The sequence below is a fragment of the Barbus barbus genome, assembly GCF_936440315.1.
Source record: "Barbus barbus genome assembly, chromosome: 41".
In the NCBI taxonomy this organism is placed as follows: domain Eukaryota; kingdom Metazoa; phylum Chordata; class Actinopteri; order Cypriniformes; family Cyprinidae; genus Barbus; species Barbus barbus.
In genome coordinates this window covers 10,453,726-10,468,077 of record NC_136719.1, presented here as the reverse complement: position 1 = coordinate 10,468,077, position 14,352 = coordinate 10,453,726, and the positions used below count along the sequence as shown (strand labels likewise).

Genomic DNA, 14,352 nt, shown 5'->3' with positions numbered 1-14,352 from the left:
TGAAACGTCTTTACATTTATTCTGGAATTGCTATTACACATCATTTTGGTGTGACATTCTTGATTTTATCAAATGTTATGTGAATCCTAATTTTGAGTTTACGTATAGCAATGTCATTTTTGGCTTTCATGATTGTGAAAAGAGAAATGATGCTTATTTTGTCAACCTTGTTTTCCTTTTGGCTACATATCATATTCATAAGTGTACATTTTTTGGGGGCAAACCTCTTTTTTTGAGATTCAAAGTTGAACTGAAAATGTATTTTGATTCCATTGAGTTTTCCAGGAATTTAAAGGCAATGAGAACGGTGGCTTTGCTGAGGGACTTGGAGCTTCCTTTGGACTGAGAGACCCTGGATTGTTATGTTATTGTGAGTTAATGTTGACAATTGTTATTGTTCTTTTTCAAGTATTCAATAAAAAAAAAAAAAAATAGACCCTTCTCCCTGAAGTAGGCCTAGGCTACACTCCGATAACAGTAAAGACTGCCTTAATATGACGATGCGTTAAAAAACTAATATTAAATGTGTAAGTCATTCTAAAATGAGGATTTCCTGAGACTGATTTCCTGAGTCAAACATGCACTAAGCTGTTAAAAAAGTTTTGTTTTCAACTCTTTTGGCATGGTCATCAGTAGTTTTTATAGCCCACTTTTCCTCATTAAAAAAGATTTGTTTGAGGTGATCACCGACCAGTAGCTTCATTAATGAGCTGTGCCTGCGTTGGAATTCAACACACATTGGAATAGAATGGCTCCCGGAGCCAGAGGACCGAGGAGCATTTATAATAGTCTAACTCATAGTGTAAAATAGTCTAACTGATTGCTTTTAGTTGGCAAAGCTGCCCATAACTCCTGGTCTAGGATCTGTTTTCTTCGTAATAACAGCATAACGAAATAGATTTGGCAAACAATCCAGTGTATCTTCTGCTTTGGAAAGCGTCAAATGATTTTACAATGCATTTTCGCAGAGGGGAGCAAAGTAGCCAATCACAGACAAGTTTGTTGATTTCTACAACGCAATGTCCAATCAGACGCGTTTAGGTTGGAATCCATGCACTCACCGCTTTTTGTCCAGCGCCTTGCTGTCATGCTCGTAACTTCATTAAAAAAAGTTTCATTGTGTGGTCACATTCATTGGTTAAAACGGAACTTTGTAAGATCGTGATAAATGAGTGGCAGTTTTTAATACATTTAAAGGGAGCGCTCTTTGCATGCTGCATTCGATTCAGAATTTAAATAAAATGAGTTTATCATGCGACCACTTACGACACAGAGATAGCTAACGTTAACTACTACACTATATAGATAAAGATAAATATAGATATAGATAAAGATAATTTCAGAAGCACAGAGTGATGTGATTCTGCATCCGAGCCTGGTCCAAACGCAGGATTTAGGTAAGGAAACGGTTATTAATGGTCTGCCATGCCAAGTCATGCACCTGCTTGCTTTTCTGTTTAATTTAAATGTTATTGAATTACTGTAGTGTTTTTAGGTTTTTGAAACTACCATAAAAAAATCCTTGCAGAGAATACATTTGTTTGACTTACTGGACTGTCGGCTTTCCATCACTAGTCGATAATTTTTTCACTACAATTATTTACCAGAGAGAAAAAATAATGCATTTGTTTAACTAATACTGGGTTTAGGGTTAGGGCATCCTCAAATGTTCTTGGACTAAGAGGAACAGCCACGCCTACTTTGTAACAAGTATAAGAGGCAATAGAAAAAACTATAAGTGGCAACTCTTCGATAACTGAACGATGGCCAACAATAGTGACAGAGTACTGGACAAACAAACAGACGACAACATCTGTGCCACCGAGAATGAAGACAATCAACCGGTATGACATTTTATAGAGAATTCTTTATAAACCGCAGGTTTTGATGAAGCATCACTCACAAAATCGTTCACATGAGAAGTTGATGCTTATGTGTTGATCTTGTGCAGAAAAATGCAGGCATCCCTTTATCTAGGAAACTGTGCTATGCAGTTGGAGGAATGCCGTATCAAATGACTGCAAACGCCAAGGGCTTTTTCATGCAGATCTTTTTACTGGATGTTGTGAAGGTAAGTATGAAAAGATAGATAGACGCTGTGGTCTTTTAGCCACTGTCAGTGGTGACCATATCGATCAGAACCTCTTATGTCCTATAAAAGTTTCACACCAGCCTTTCACACACTTGGTATTACTTTAAAGATATACCCAATGCATTACATATGTTTAATCTGTGTGAGCAAATGGCTGCGTTACATACATTGACCCTAATTTGTTACAGTTTTTAAGAAAGTATATATTAGAGAAAAACATTTGGTTTTTAACACTACCACACCCATTATTTTAATGGTGATCCAGGAAATCACTCTACACAACTGTAATATCAGTGTTATTTGCGCTCAAATGCACATATGATTTACATTAGGATTTGTTGGGTTTTTAACTGTGTAAATGTGTCACATGATATTCTGTGATCACAAAATTAATATAATGCAATCTGCTGCATCTCTTAACTGAGCTTCACTTATCATTATAGCATAAACTGAAATATGATAGTTAATACAAACGATGAGACAATAAAATATTTTTTATAATACCCTAACATGTTTTTCTCCTTGTCTTATTTGCTTACATTGCTTATTTTGATTGTCCGTTGATGTCTAATGTCCCTGTGAGGGTGCTATAGCCCTAGTGGTTAAAGATCTGGGGCTGGTACATGAAGGTTGTACCATCAAACATCTGTATTTACTTTCGTTGTGGGCTGTTTGTGAAACACAATCACTGTGTGATCCGTGGTTCTAAAAACTTAGAACAGCTGAGCATTTATAAAATGTATGAGGCTCCATCGTGTTCCACCTTAACTCGTCTTGAATTTGCATGTTGTTTGCATGCCACATTCAACAGTGTTTCGCTGAACTGTTAGCACAGGAAGTAAAATGAACATGTGAATGATCCTGTGAAAGTTAATACATTGTGAACTTTAACAGCTTGGTGGAACATTATAACTGCAACTGCATTTTCATACAAAAGAAGTTCTGTAACAAAAATGGGGCACAGTGAGTTTTTAAGTTGAATTTTCTTCTGTCCATATGTTTGTTATAGATGGGAGCTTTCTCTGCATCCATCATTCTCTTCCTTGGTCGAGCTTGGGATGCCATTACGGATCCTCTGATTGGATATGCCGTGAGCAAGAGTGGTCGGACCAGAATTGGCAAGCTTATTCCTTGGTGAGTGTACTGGTTTACGTCAGACTGGGTGTGAAGCACTTCCTCAACTCTGTTTTAGACATTTCACAGTTTGACCAGAGGCTGCTTATGCATATATAACCGGTTTTGAGCATATAAACGATAATATACTGTACTCACATGGATTCTTTTAAAAATGCAGAATCTGTTAAATTGTGTGTTGCATGTCTGCTCTGTGCTCAACTTTGCTCTTTATGCAGGATTGTATTCTCAATGCCACTTGGGGTCCTATCATACGTTATGCTCTGGTATACCCCAAAGGACACCATGTCCTCTGGCTTCAGTTTCGGCTGGTACTTCATATGGTGCTGTCTGTTTGACACCTTCATGAGTGTAAGCCCACTATTACCGTTATCTGCTCACTGTGTTAACTGCTGTTTTACAGATTTAGAAAGAAGATGTTCAGCTGTTAAGGACATTTCCTGCATAGGGGGATGTTTAAATTAAATGATTTTTTTATAATACACCTGAATGCACATACAGCATACAGCATACATTACAAACAAAAATACAGTGTCACTATGATGCCCAACTCATGGTGATAGCATACTTTACTCCAAAATTAAATATAGCACTCACCACTGTAGTTTTCAGACAGCTGTTTGCTTATATAAAGTGTTATATGATTCATAACTGACTCTAAAGCAATTTTCCCTGTCTCTATCTTGTTCAGTGCTACCATGTGCCATATTCTTCCCTAAATATGTTTCTGGGGGGGAATCAGAAGGATCGTGATTCAGCCACTGGTTACAGTAAGAAAATATAGCTTAAATAGATGATTAGGTGAAAGAATTGCCATAGAACACAAATCTTGTGTTCTAGATTTTATGTTTTTATTGCAAAGTCAGCAGTCTCGAATCTCCACTGATACTGTAAGTTAGAGTTTGATGAAACAGCTTCCAAAGATGCGTGCTGGTTTCAAAAAGGACAACTGAAAATAAATAATGCAAAATAGCCATACATACTGATGCAAGATTGCAATTAAAAGGGTAAAATATCAGTATTGCACTCTTCATCTATCCTATCTATCTATCTATTCATCATCTATCCTAACCTGAGTTTGATTGGGCCCAAGGGGCCCTGTTTGATCTGTATATTATTAAAAAAAGACCCAAAATATAACTTAAAAAAAAGAATTTTCAAAAATGCACAAAGAAAAAATTAAAATAATGAAAAGCCAAGAAAAAATAAATACAACTTTGAATGTTGGCTGGACAAAGTCTTGTTTGAAAGGTTTGAAAAAAGTTTAAAAGCTAGAACATTTGAAGGTTTTATAGACAAAGAGAACAGTAGTTATCATCAGCAACAACAAAAAAAGTAAAATCCTTTCTCCAACCTTTTTTATTATTATTTCTAAGCCAGAGATAGTGGACCAGAGAAACTTGGACATATAGGATATAACCTTAACTGAGATCTGTTTCCTATATAAAAGAGAAATTTCAAGGGCTTTGTTGTCTCTCACGATACAGGAATGGGCATGGAAGTGTTTGCTACACTGACGGGAGCTGCCATTCAGGGTCAGATAGTGGGGGTGCACCATGCTAAGAGGACACATGTCTGCAGTTTACTGAATGACACGGAAGGGCCTTCTTGGAACCACACTGAATCGCTGGTTAACATATCTGACACTCTACAAAATACAGTGAGTCACAGAGAACATCCTATTAATGTGAAATTTATTCAGCTATCGGTTTTGAAATGGAAAGTATTGCAGCAAAGTTTTAACTGAATATACACTGTGATTTGTCTTTTAATCTCTACAGAGAAATGCGTATTTGACTGCAGCATTAGTATTGGGAATGCTGTATTTTCTGTGCTGCCTCGTCCTCTTTCTTGGTGTGAAGGAGCAGTTGGGTAGGTCCAAATGAGTTAACATGAGTTAAAATGCTAACATCTGTTGTTTGGTGTACCACATGTTCTTTCAGCCTTTGCTAATTGTGCATCAGTAATTTTGAAACACATACATAAATAAACTGCATGGCCAAAAGAAGTTGCTGTTTGAATTTTAACAGCAAATACTTAAGAGTTTAAGTTTGGATATTTATTGCAGTGCTTTTTTAAAACAAAGTCGTGACGTATTGTCAAGTATACTCGAAATTGGTGCTCTGCGTTTAACCCATCCAAGTGCACACACACAGCAGTGAGTAGTGCACAAATGCACACACACACACACACACACACACACACACCGTGAACACACACCCGGAGCAGTGGGCAGCCATGCTGCAGCCCCCGGGGAGCAATTGGGGGTTCGGTGCCTTGCTCAAGGGCACCTCAGTCGTGGTATTGAGGGTGGAGAGAGCGCTGGACATTCCCTCCCCCCACCTACAATTCCTGCCGGCCGGGGGCTCGAACTCGCAACCTTTCGATTACGAGTCCGACTCTCTAACCATTAGGCCACGACTTCCCCAATTTTGGCATGTTATATATGTTTGCTTTTAATTTTTTAAACAACCATGTCGGAAGACTTATTCCATTACTAGATTCCAGGATGTCAGTTCCAGATTTATCAGATTGATCAGGCTCAAAGTGTGAAAGAAGGGTTCAGTGAGCATGAGGAATCATTTTCATGTATGAATTAGCCACCACGGTGTCGCGATCGTAACCCCATTGAAAGTCTTTGGGATTTTGGGAGACTTTACAGAGTGGTTTGCCTCAGGGTCAGATAGTGGGAGCACTCCCATTGTCAATACAAGATCTCGGCTAAAAACGAATGCAACTCTTGGTAGAAAAAAACTTTCATAATAATGCAACTTTTCTGGCCAGGCAATGTATTTGGTCCTTTGACTGAATACAGTGACTTCTAGACTAATGCAAGGATTTGCATGTGTCTAATTCTCACTTTAGCCCCTCTGAGTAAACTGGACCGCATAAATGTCTCCTATCTAACTGGAATGAAGATGGTGGTGCGACATACTCCATATGTGCTTTTGGTATTTGGCTTCCTATTTGCTTCACTAGCCTTCCAGGTCAGTAGTTTTTCTGTTTAAATTATTAATATATTGTGATGGTTGTTAAACATAAAAATACCAAAAGAGCATGTTTGTATTGCCTTGAAAAATGCCCAGGTGTGTGTATGATAGTTTTGACATTAGTCACACAGTGCATTTAATATTTGTTTTAGATGGCTCAAGGGAATTTCGCCCTCTTCTGTACTCACGCAGCGAATATGGGAGCATATTTCCAGCATCTTGTTCTTATATTACTGGTGAGGGATCCATTATTTCAAATGGTATTGTAAGAAGTACTACAAGGAGCTATTTCTACCTGATCTGATCTATAAAAATAACTTTTCATAACCTTATGTCGCCAGGTTCCTTGAGTATTTTAAAAATGAAAGTTTATATATATATATATATTTTTTTTTTTTTTTTTTTCTCATTTTACTTTTAATTTTTGTAATTAGTTTTTTATATTTTATGACATAAAGCACATTATATGATATTCATTTAATTGTATATTAATATTATATTAAAGCACAAGATATTAAACATTTTTGAACAGTCTCACATTTATGTTACAAATTACCGGTACTTGTAAATTATGTATACCATTAACTAATTATGTAGAATAATATTTTTAGTAATCTTTTCTTGTGCAGACATCGGCTACAATATCCATCCCAATGTGGCAGACACTACTGGTCAAAAAAGGCAAGAAGACCACCATATTCATCGGCCTATCAGTGAGCACCACTCTTTGTTTTTTACAAGAATATTCATGGCTGCCCAGAACGGAAATGGGAGTGCCATTACAACTACAATTTATATTTGTTTGTAAATTTAATATTAAATGCAGCCAATCAGCATGCCTTTAGTTTTTATATATACAGTATCTATATTTTTTTAACTGAAATAGTTTTCACTTTTTTATCACTCTTTCTCCTCTTCTCTACAGGTTTATATCCCAGCTCTAATTGTGATATCCCTAGTGAAAAGTAATTTACCTGTCTTCATTATTATGTCCATGGTATCTGGCGCAAGTCTGGCAGCCCTATATCTACTCCCTTGGTAATTTAACTCTCATGTAATCTCTCTTTTACTGCTAAAGCCCTCGCTCCACCAACAAATACTCCAGCCAATGTTTTCCTCATGCATTACTGAATGTATGGCCATTCTCCTCTGACTTCTGGCATCAACAGTGCATTTTTAACCAAAGAACTGCCACTCACTATTTTCTTTTATTTGGACCATTCTCTTTAAACTCTAGAGATGGTTATGCAATGGAAATTCCTGTAGATCGTCCCATCTGGCACCAACAACCAGTGCCACATTTAATGTCACTTAAATCACATTTTTTCCCATTCTGATGCTCGGTTTGAGCTTCAGCAAAACATTGTGACCATGCTTATATATATGTATATGAAACATGACAAGTATATACTGTATAACCAGGTTGTTTATTTATTGTAGGTCAATGTTGCCAGATGTAGTGGATGACTTCAAAGTCAAGAACCCATCATGCCAGGATATAGAACCATTGTTCTACTCCTGCTATGTTTTCTTCAACAAATTCGGAGGAGGCATGTCTGTTGGAGTCTCTACTTTGGTATTACAGTAAGAGCTTCCTCCAATCAGATTTTCACATTTGTGCACCACATCTTTTTTCTGAATCCCCCTAAACCTACAACTTCATGTGAAAGCTTCATGTGATGTCCTCCTTCCCTAACCATTCAGTTTTGTAGGATACAAGCCTGGTGCTTGTAAACACAATCCAGAGGTCATATCCTCGCTGCGGGTGCTCTTCGCTCCTGTGCCAATCTGCCTGCTGCTCATCAGCTTGGTGATTTTTCGCTTCTATCCCATCAATGAAGAGCGGCGACAGAAAATCCAAGACGCATTTAGGAAAGCAGGGTATGTGGGTTTCAGTTTTGCATGAAATGCTTGACAAGTTGCAATAGCTGTATTAACTGTGCCATCACTGTGGGTTATCTTGACATACACAGGACGGAGACCGGTTTGAAAGAAGAAGAAGAACTTAGCCTATGAAGTAATGAGTGGCTTTCACTACTTTTGTAACACTGCTGAACTGTTGATCATGAACATGCTCTGTTTTCACCTCAGTGTAAAGGCTTTTTTATTGTGCGTTGTGAATATTTTTCAATCCTGCTCCTAGGGACCCCAACCTTATTTAGGAGTCTCACTAATCATACACACTTATTTGAGGTCAGGGAGATCTCTACTAATGAGCTGAATCTCTACTAAAGAGAGGAATTAAAGAGACGTTTAAAATGTGCTTTGCTGTGGGGCCCTCAGGACTAGAATTGAGAAATATTACTTAAAGGTGCAGTTTGTAATTTCCGCACCATATAGAGACAAACAGATAATCCTGCCTCAACCCTATATTAAGCTGATGTTGCTGTGTAAAAAGTGTTTGTATCAACCAGTGAATAAATGGCTTACTGATAACTTTTTCTGCATATTAGTTTTCTAAAATTGCTTGCACACTAAAGGTTGTAGGCTACTTGAGGCACAATCTTCAGACCAAGTCTGCAAAAATGCTAGCAAGTTATCTGTTCTTGTGTGTAATTTGCAAAAAACTACTATTTAAAAGCCACACTTACAGTTTTTTTTCAACTGCTTACACACAAAATCTTTACTTGTCACACAATTTCTGAAGCCTGACACTCAAACACCAGAACCATCACACCAAATCTGCTAAACAGTACACTAATTCTCGGCCTTTGACTCAGTTTTCAATTTCATAAAACACTTTTTGCAATACACAACACACAATTCTCTATGTAACACAAAAATCTAACAGGAATTTTTGAGATGTGTTTGTGATATTTCGAATACAGTGCTTCATTTTGCAAGAGATGTGAGGCATTTTGTGTGTGCAATACTTGTATTTGTGTGTAAAGTAAAACAAAAAGAGGCAAAGTTTTGATAATGTAAGCAGTTGAAAAAAACTGTAATTACTGATTACCTACACCCAATGATCATGTGTGAAAACAGTTATTCATGATACACATAATGTAAATCTACCTATTACAAAATCCAATGTTTTGTGAAACAAATAGTAAACTTTGTGAATATATAGGCTACTGAAAATGCATCCAAGGCACCTTTTAGTATCAAATTCTGCTGTAAAGTAGCTCTATTAGCCAAGATAGTGTTGATTCAGTTCAGTTCAAGAACTGTAAAGCTCACCAGTTGTGTATATACAGTGTATTTTTGTACATACATGTACGTGTGAGTACTATGACAAAATCCTGTGTGCTCCAGTGCACACTGAACAATCAAAAGATACAAGATAGCAGTGTTTTACATTTGTCATATCCATGTGTATTTAGGCATGTCTGTATACTTTTATGTGTAGTTACCAGTGTTGGGGAAAGTTACTTTTAAAAGTAATGCATTACAATATTGTGTTACTCCCTAAAAAGTAACTAATTACGTTACTTAGTTACTTTTTACGGAAAGTAATGTTACATTACTTTTGCGTTACTTTCACGTTACTTTTTAAATATGAGCAGGGCTTGATTGTTTTTAATATAAGAAGTTCTAAATATAGCAAATGTAAAAGCCCTTTCACACCAAAAAGTGTAATGAATAAACCTCAGGCTGAAGGAAAAGTAAATTCACGTCTGTACCATAGAACTCAGGAGAAAAAGGTTCAACACTCTTCAGCAATAAAAAACAATGAAGCGCAATTGTTAATTTATCTAAAGTCATTTTTGCTAGTCTAAGTGTTTGTAACAGCACTTTTTTTTATTCCAATGACTATGACGATAATGATGTAAAAGTGTAGAAATAAACAGCAACGTTTAAATACGTGCACGTGCTTGGTCTTCTGTTGTGCATTGCGCCCCCTTGTGACCGTTTAACATGTGTTGTTCGTGGAGGGGGCGTGGGAGGTTGATCCGTGCCACTCCAGTCAGTCACCCACATTACAACACTACAGATGAAATGGGTGTTGAGAACATGTTATGTAATAGGTACTTTACAGTGAGCTGGAGGCTGGGGGACTCATCTATCTTTTCTTTTTTGTACTTACAAAATAGCATTTAAACGCAGTTATTTGCTTTATAAAAAACATATAGGCTAATTGTATTTTTCACTCACTGGGCATAACAAAGGAGACAGGTCACATTTGTCATCAGCAGGGTTTATGTTAAATTAGTGCGCTGCTATTGGACACTCTCCCCGTTATCTCTCTGCGGTCATGTGACCCGACAGCATCGCTCCTCTCCGCCCGCAAACAGCGGTGAGCGAGACAGTGTGCAGCAGGGCTCTTCAGAAACATACAGTACACGAGCGGGACAAAATGGGAGTGGAGATCGAGACCATAACCCCAGGAGATGGTAAAATCACCCTAATGCAGCTTCTATCTTGTAAAGTAGCGTATTATTTGTTAAGTTGCGTGCGTTTAACAGCGTTATATTATTGCTCTGTCTCCTTGTTTCTCCTCGCGCTGCTTTTACAGGGAGGACTTTCCCCAAAAAAGGACAGACATGTGTGGTGCATTATGTTGGTGAGTTGAATTTCAGATGGTCTTTTGGTGGGTGTACTGATGTTGCGTTTTTGTGAACGAATATGGATTTTTGTATATGGAAATGTATAATTACTGACTTAATTTAGAGAAAAAAGGTTAATGCATATTTCCAAACAATCCGTGTTAAAATGACATAAATCTGAAGAGTGGATAAAGATACAGTACAATATACAGAGGAAGACAAATAAAGCCGTTATGCATTATTAGTTGTGCATTGTTTGCACGCACTGGCATTTGTCCGCAGACATAATCCTCATCTGACAGCTGAGACTGAACAGATTTTACAGACACTCGTGTGATTCAGTCTTTGTTGGATAGCGTCGGATAGATGGATTATCACTGTCTGGACTGAGTCGACCCCTGGGATGTTGTGATTGGCTTTTAATCGTTTAAACTAACCAAAAAATCCTATTCTGCCAAGTAGATTATTTGATGATTAAATAGGCAACTTAATCTAATTTCGGAAAGTTTTTCATACACAGTTGAATCATTATTACATCTTACATACGCTGCTTGTACTTTATGATAGCAGCATTGATATAATATTCAACCTTGTGCCAAAAAAGCCCACATTTCTGTCGTTTTGAACTGTGCATTACATTTTCATAATCCTTACTCGATTTTCTTTTTGTTGCATTTTTTCTGCATCTTTCTTGTTTCTGTTTTTTTAATCATCTCTCTCTCTCTCTCTCTCTCTCTCTCTCTCTCTTCCTCTCTCTCTCCTAAAATTATTTACTTTTTGCAAAACCTTTTCTATGATTTCCCTATGATTTTTTTTTTTTTAATTTACCAGAGCAAATAAACAAAATAAAACCTGAAAAAAAAAAAAAAAATTTATGAAAAGGTATTTAGAGCAGGGAGAAAATAATTCTCCCTCAGGAAGGCAAAGCACTCCAAACTAATTTCCACCTTGTGCTTCAGGGCTTCCATCTCATTATTTCTTGATTACATGAAAAGAAGAGTGGGAGATATTCTAGATAATGATTTTTACTCATATTGAGTCATAGCAACAGGTCAGAAAGAACTATTGTTGTTAAAATGATTTACTGTGTACAGTATATACATACTCAGTAAATGTAACAAATTCCTGCTTTGTGTTGATGAGTGAATCAGTGACTCTCTTCTGCTTGTGTTTATGTGCATATTTTACTGTATTTTTGCCATGCTCTTGAAAGAGGGACATATCTCATATCCTGATAATTTACTGCTATTAAACATGGGTTAGAGAGACAGAAAATCTCCCTGATAGAGCAGAACAATAATAAAATAGCCCGTTTATCTGATGCTCTAACCTCATTTCCTGTTTTTCTGGCCTCATCCTTTTCCTCTGAAATCTTCAGGCTGTCTAACAGACGGACGGAAGTTCGACTCTTCCCGTGACCGTGACAAGCCATTTAAATTCAAGATTGGTAAACAGGAAGTGATCCGTGGCTGGGAGGAAGGTATCTCGCAGGTATGTGATGGTGTTTTGTCCACTCAAAAAAAATCACATGTAACACTTTTTGAGTTAAATTAACGTTAAATGATGTCTTAATGGAGCACTACCTAATCCAGTCAGCCTAGGATTGATATTTCAATTGAAATAAAAAAAATAACATCATTCATGCTGTGTGAACTTTTGTGTGACTTTTAGATGAGTGTGGGCCAACGTGCAAAGCTGACCTGTTCACCTGATTTTGCCTACGGTAATAAAGGCCATCCTGGGATTATTCCCCCAAATGCGACCCTCATCTTCGATGTGGAGCTTCTCAGTTTGGAGTGATTTAATGCATTAACAATGCCTTGTGTTAAGTTTTGATTATATTATAAATGTTTCAAGTGTCAACAGGTTTAGTCTTAACATTAGAAACTTGATTAAATCAATTTATGTCAGGCCATATTTTTAGTCATTCTTCTCAGAACCATCTTTATTCAGCATCCCACCCCACAGTTTTTGGCACATCATGTACAGATCTGTGCTTTATTTTATCAGAGTTTTCCAACATTTTATCTTTTGCTTTGGTCACATTACATCAGAAATAATTCTTTAGCTCTTTTAATTTAAATCCAACATTCTTCCTGTCTAATTGATATGATATCAACAAATCACCAAAAACCTTGCAATGTCCTTAATCCTGAACTTGAACGCTTCAAGGAACCCTTAAGACTTCTCTTCTCTTGTGATTTTTTTCTTACACTGTGATTGTTGTTGGCTTTAGACCAAGTACAAACTTGTTAAAGAATCGGCGACATTATCCCTGAATAGTAATCCAAAAAAAAGAAAACATAAATATATCTTAAAGATGTTATGTTTGGAATATAAACATTTGCATATTTATTGCATTGTTATGCTTTAGATAATACATGCATAAATTACATTCAATTCTTTTTAACAATGCATGTAATTTTTTGTCAGTATTGAATTGTTAGGTTTGAACAGGTTCACTGGTTTTAATTAGTACAAAGAAGCAAAATCTTAAACAATCCTTGTGCCTCCTTGTGTGTTCGACACCTGCCAGAATACCACTGGTTTTGTATATTTACAAAGTGACCATATCAACTGAAAAAGTGCCATCATATTACCTGAAATCAAACTTTATGTTAGACCAGGCTGATTTATACAAATAATGAAGTATGAAGTGATAACACAACATTTTTATATATAGTTTTTGTTTATTTTTTTGCTGTATTTTATTAACGTGCCGCTATTTGGAAATGTACTTTGTTCTGTGTTTGATTAGGTTGAGTAGGTGGCACATTTGGGTCTGTAGCAATGGATGCATGCCATTCTTAGTGCTTAAGGATTTTTTTGATCATGTTTCACTGTTCATTGTCTCATCAAATCTCAAAACCAACTATTAGCTTGCTAATTATTATCTATAATTGATGGACACTTTCTGTTCTCATGAAGATGAAAGAATTTGTTTCATTGGTGGACAAAGGTGTCTGAAAAGCAAAATAAGGGGTTGTGGCTTCCTAGCACATTGTGACCTACTCTACATATTGTGACATACACTACTTGCCATTCATGTCTACATTTAATGCTAAATTATTTGCAGCTATTCATGGATGTTAATATAGGTTGCACTGCCTAGACAATTGATGTGAATATATTGGATGCAGATACAGTGACAGTACTCTTTTGTATTGACATGGAAATCATTTTTAATTTAATAGAAACCTGTAGACGCTTAAATACTTGAGTGGATGCTGGCGATTTCTGTGATTACAAGTCAAGCATCAAATATATGGCTTTAATATTTCTGTAATGCACTGTATATTTATGTATTATCTTAAAGACAATAAAATAATTCAAATGTGCTATGAAGTGCTTTTACATGTTTTGGAAAATGTTGCTTGTTTGTGTCATTTCAGATTAGTACCTTCACTGTTTTATGTCCACTAATATGTTCTTTTATTGGTACTTCTAATATACTAAGATAACGAGCAGGATACATTTAGCTTCAAATTTTGTGTAAGCAGATTTAAAATAAGATCCAACTGTAGGGCAGCAATTAATTTACAGCTAATGTATGGTTCAGAAATTTACTCATTATGGAACCTCTTATAGATATAACACATAAATCAGAATCAAACCAAAACATACAAATGATTAATGTAGTTTCTGAACT

At 36.5% G+C, this 14,352-nt stretch overlaps 2 protein-coding genes across 3 annotated transcripts; both read left to right on the top strand.

Annotated features, from left to right (window-relative positions):
* Positions 1 to 1,101: 1,101 nt before the first annotated feature.
* On the top strand, positions 1,102 to 10,015 carry LOC306860639 (sodium-dependent lysophosphatidylcholine symporter 1-like). Its single transcript, XM_079402439.1, has 15 exons — positions 1,102 to 1,397; positions 1,650 to 1,844; positions 1,952 to 2,071; positions 3,102 to 3,226; positions 3,445 to 3,577; positions 3,918 to 3,996; positions 4,714 to 4,886; positions 5,008 to 5,098; positions 6,092 to 6,213; positions 6,369 to 6,452; positions 6,846 to 6,929; positions 7,142 to 7,254; positions 7,657 to 7,800; positions 7,921 to 8,097; positions 8,190 to 10,015. Exons 2-15 carry the CDS (start codon positions 1,764 to 1,766, stop codon positions 8,230 to 8,232), a joined length of 1,569 nt encoding a protein of 522 aa, XP_079258565.1. The 5' UTR covers positions 1,102 to 1,397; positions 1,650 to 1,763; the 3' UTR covers positions 8,233 to 10,015.
* Positions 10,016 to 10,400: 385 nt separating this feature from the next.
* LOC306860638 (peptidyl-prolyl cis-trans isomerase FKBP1A-like) lies at positions 10,401 to 14,067 on the top strand. Of its 2 annotated transcripts, XM_079402437.1 has the most exons (4): positions 10,401 to 10,550; positions 10,673 to 10,720; positions 12,082 to 12,194; positions 12,375 to 14,067. In XM_079402437.1, the coding sequence occupies exons 1-4, from the start codon at positions 10,514 to 10,516 to the stop codon at positions 12,501 to 12,503; spliced, it is 327 nt and encodes a 108-aa protein (XP_079258563.1). In that variant the 5' UTR covers positions 10,401 to 10,513; the 3' UTR covers positions 12,504 to 14,067. The 2 variants fall into 2 exon arrangements, with proteins under 2 accessions (XP_079258563.1, XP_079258564.1); XM_079402438.1 differs by lacking the exon at positions 10,673 to 10,720 and having other exon boundaries at positions 12,375 to 14,065.
* The last annotated feature ends 285 nt before the right edge of the window (positions 14,068 to 14,352 follow it).

Bases quoted from the DNA above. Each gene is read 5' to 3' on its own strand.
- LOC306860639 (XM_079402439.1), top strand. From the start codon at position 1,764: ATGGCCAACAATAGTGACAGAGTACTGGACAAACAAACAGACGACAAC. The intron at 3,997-4,713 runs GTAAGAAAATAT...CTCACGATACAG, and splicing joins TGATTCAGCCACTGGTTACA to GAATGGGCATGGAAGTGTTT. The intron at 6,453-6,845 runs GTGAGGGATCCA...TTTCTTGTGCAG, and splicing joins ATCTTGTTCTTATATTACTG to ACATCGGCTACAATATCCAT.
- LOC306860638 (XM_079402437.1), top strand. From the start codon at position 10,514: ATGGGAGTGGAGATCGAGACCATAACCCCAGGAGATG. The intron at 10,721-12,081 runs GTGAGTTGAATT...TGAAATCTTCAG, and splicing joins ATGTGTGGTGCATTATGTTG to GCTGTCTAACAGACGGACGG. The intron at 12,195-12,374 runs GTATGTGATGGT...TGTGACTTTTAG, and splicing joins GGGAGGAAGGTATCTCGCAG to ATGAGTGTGGGCCAACGTGC.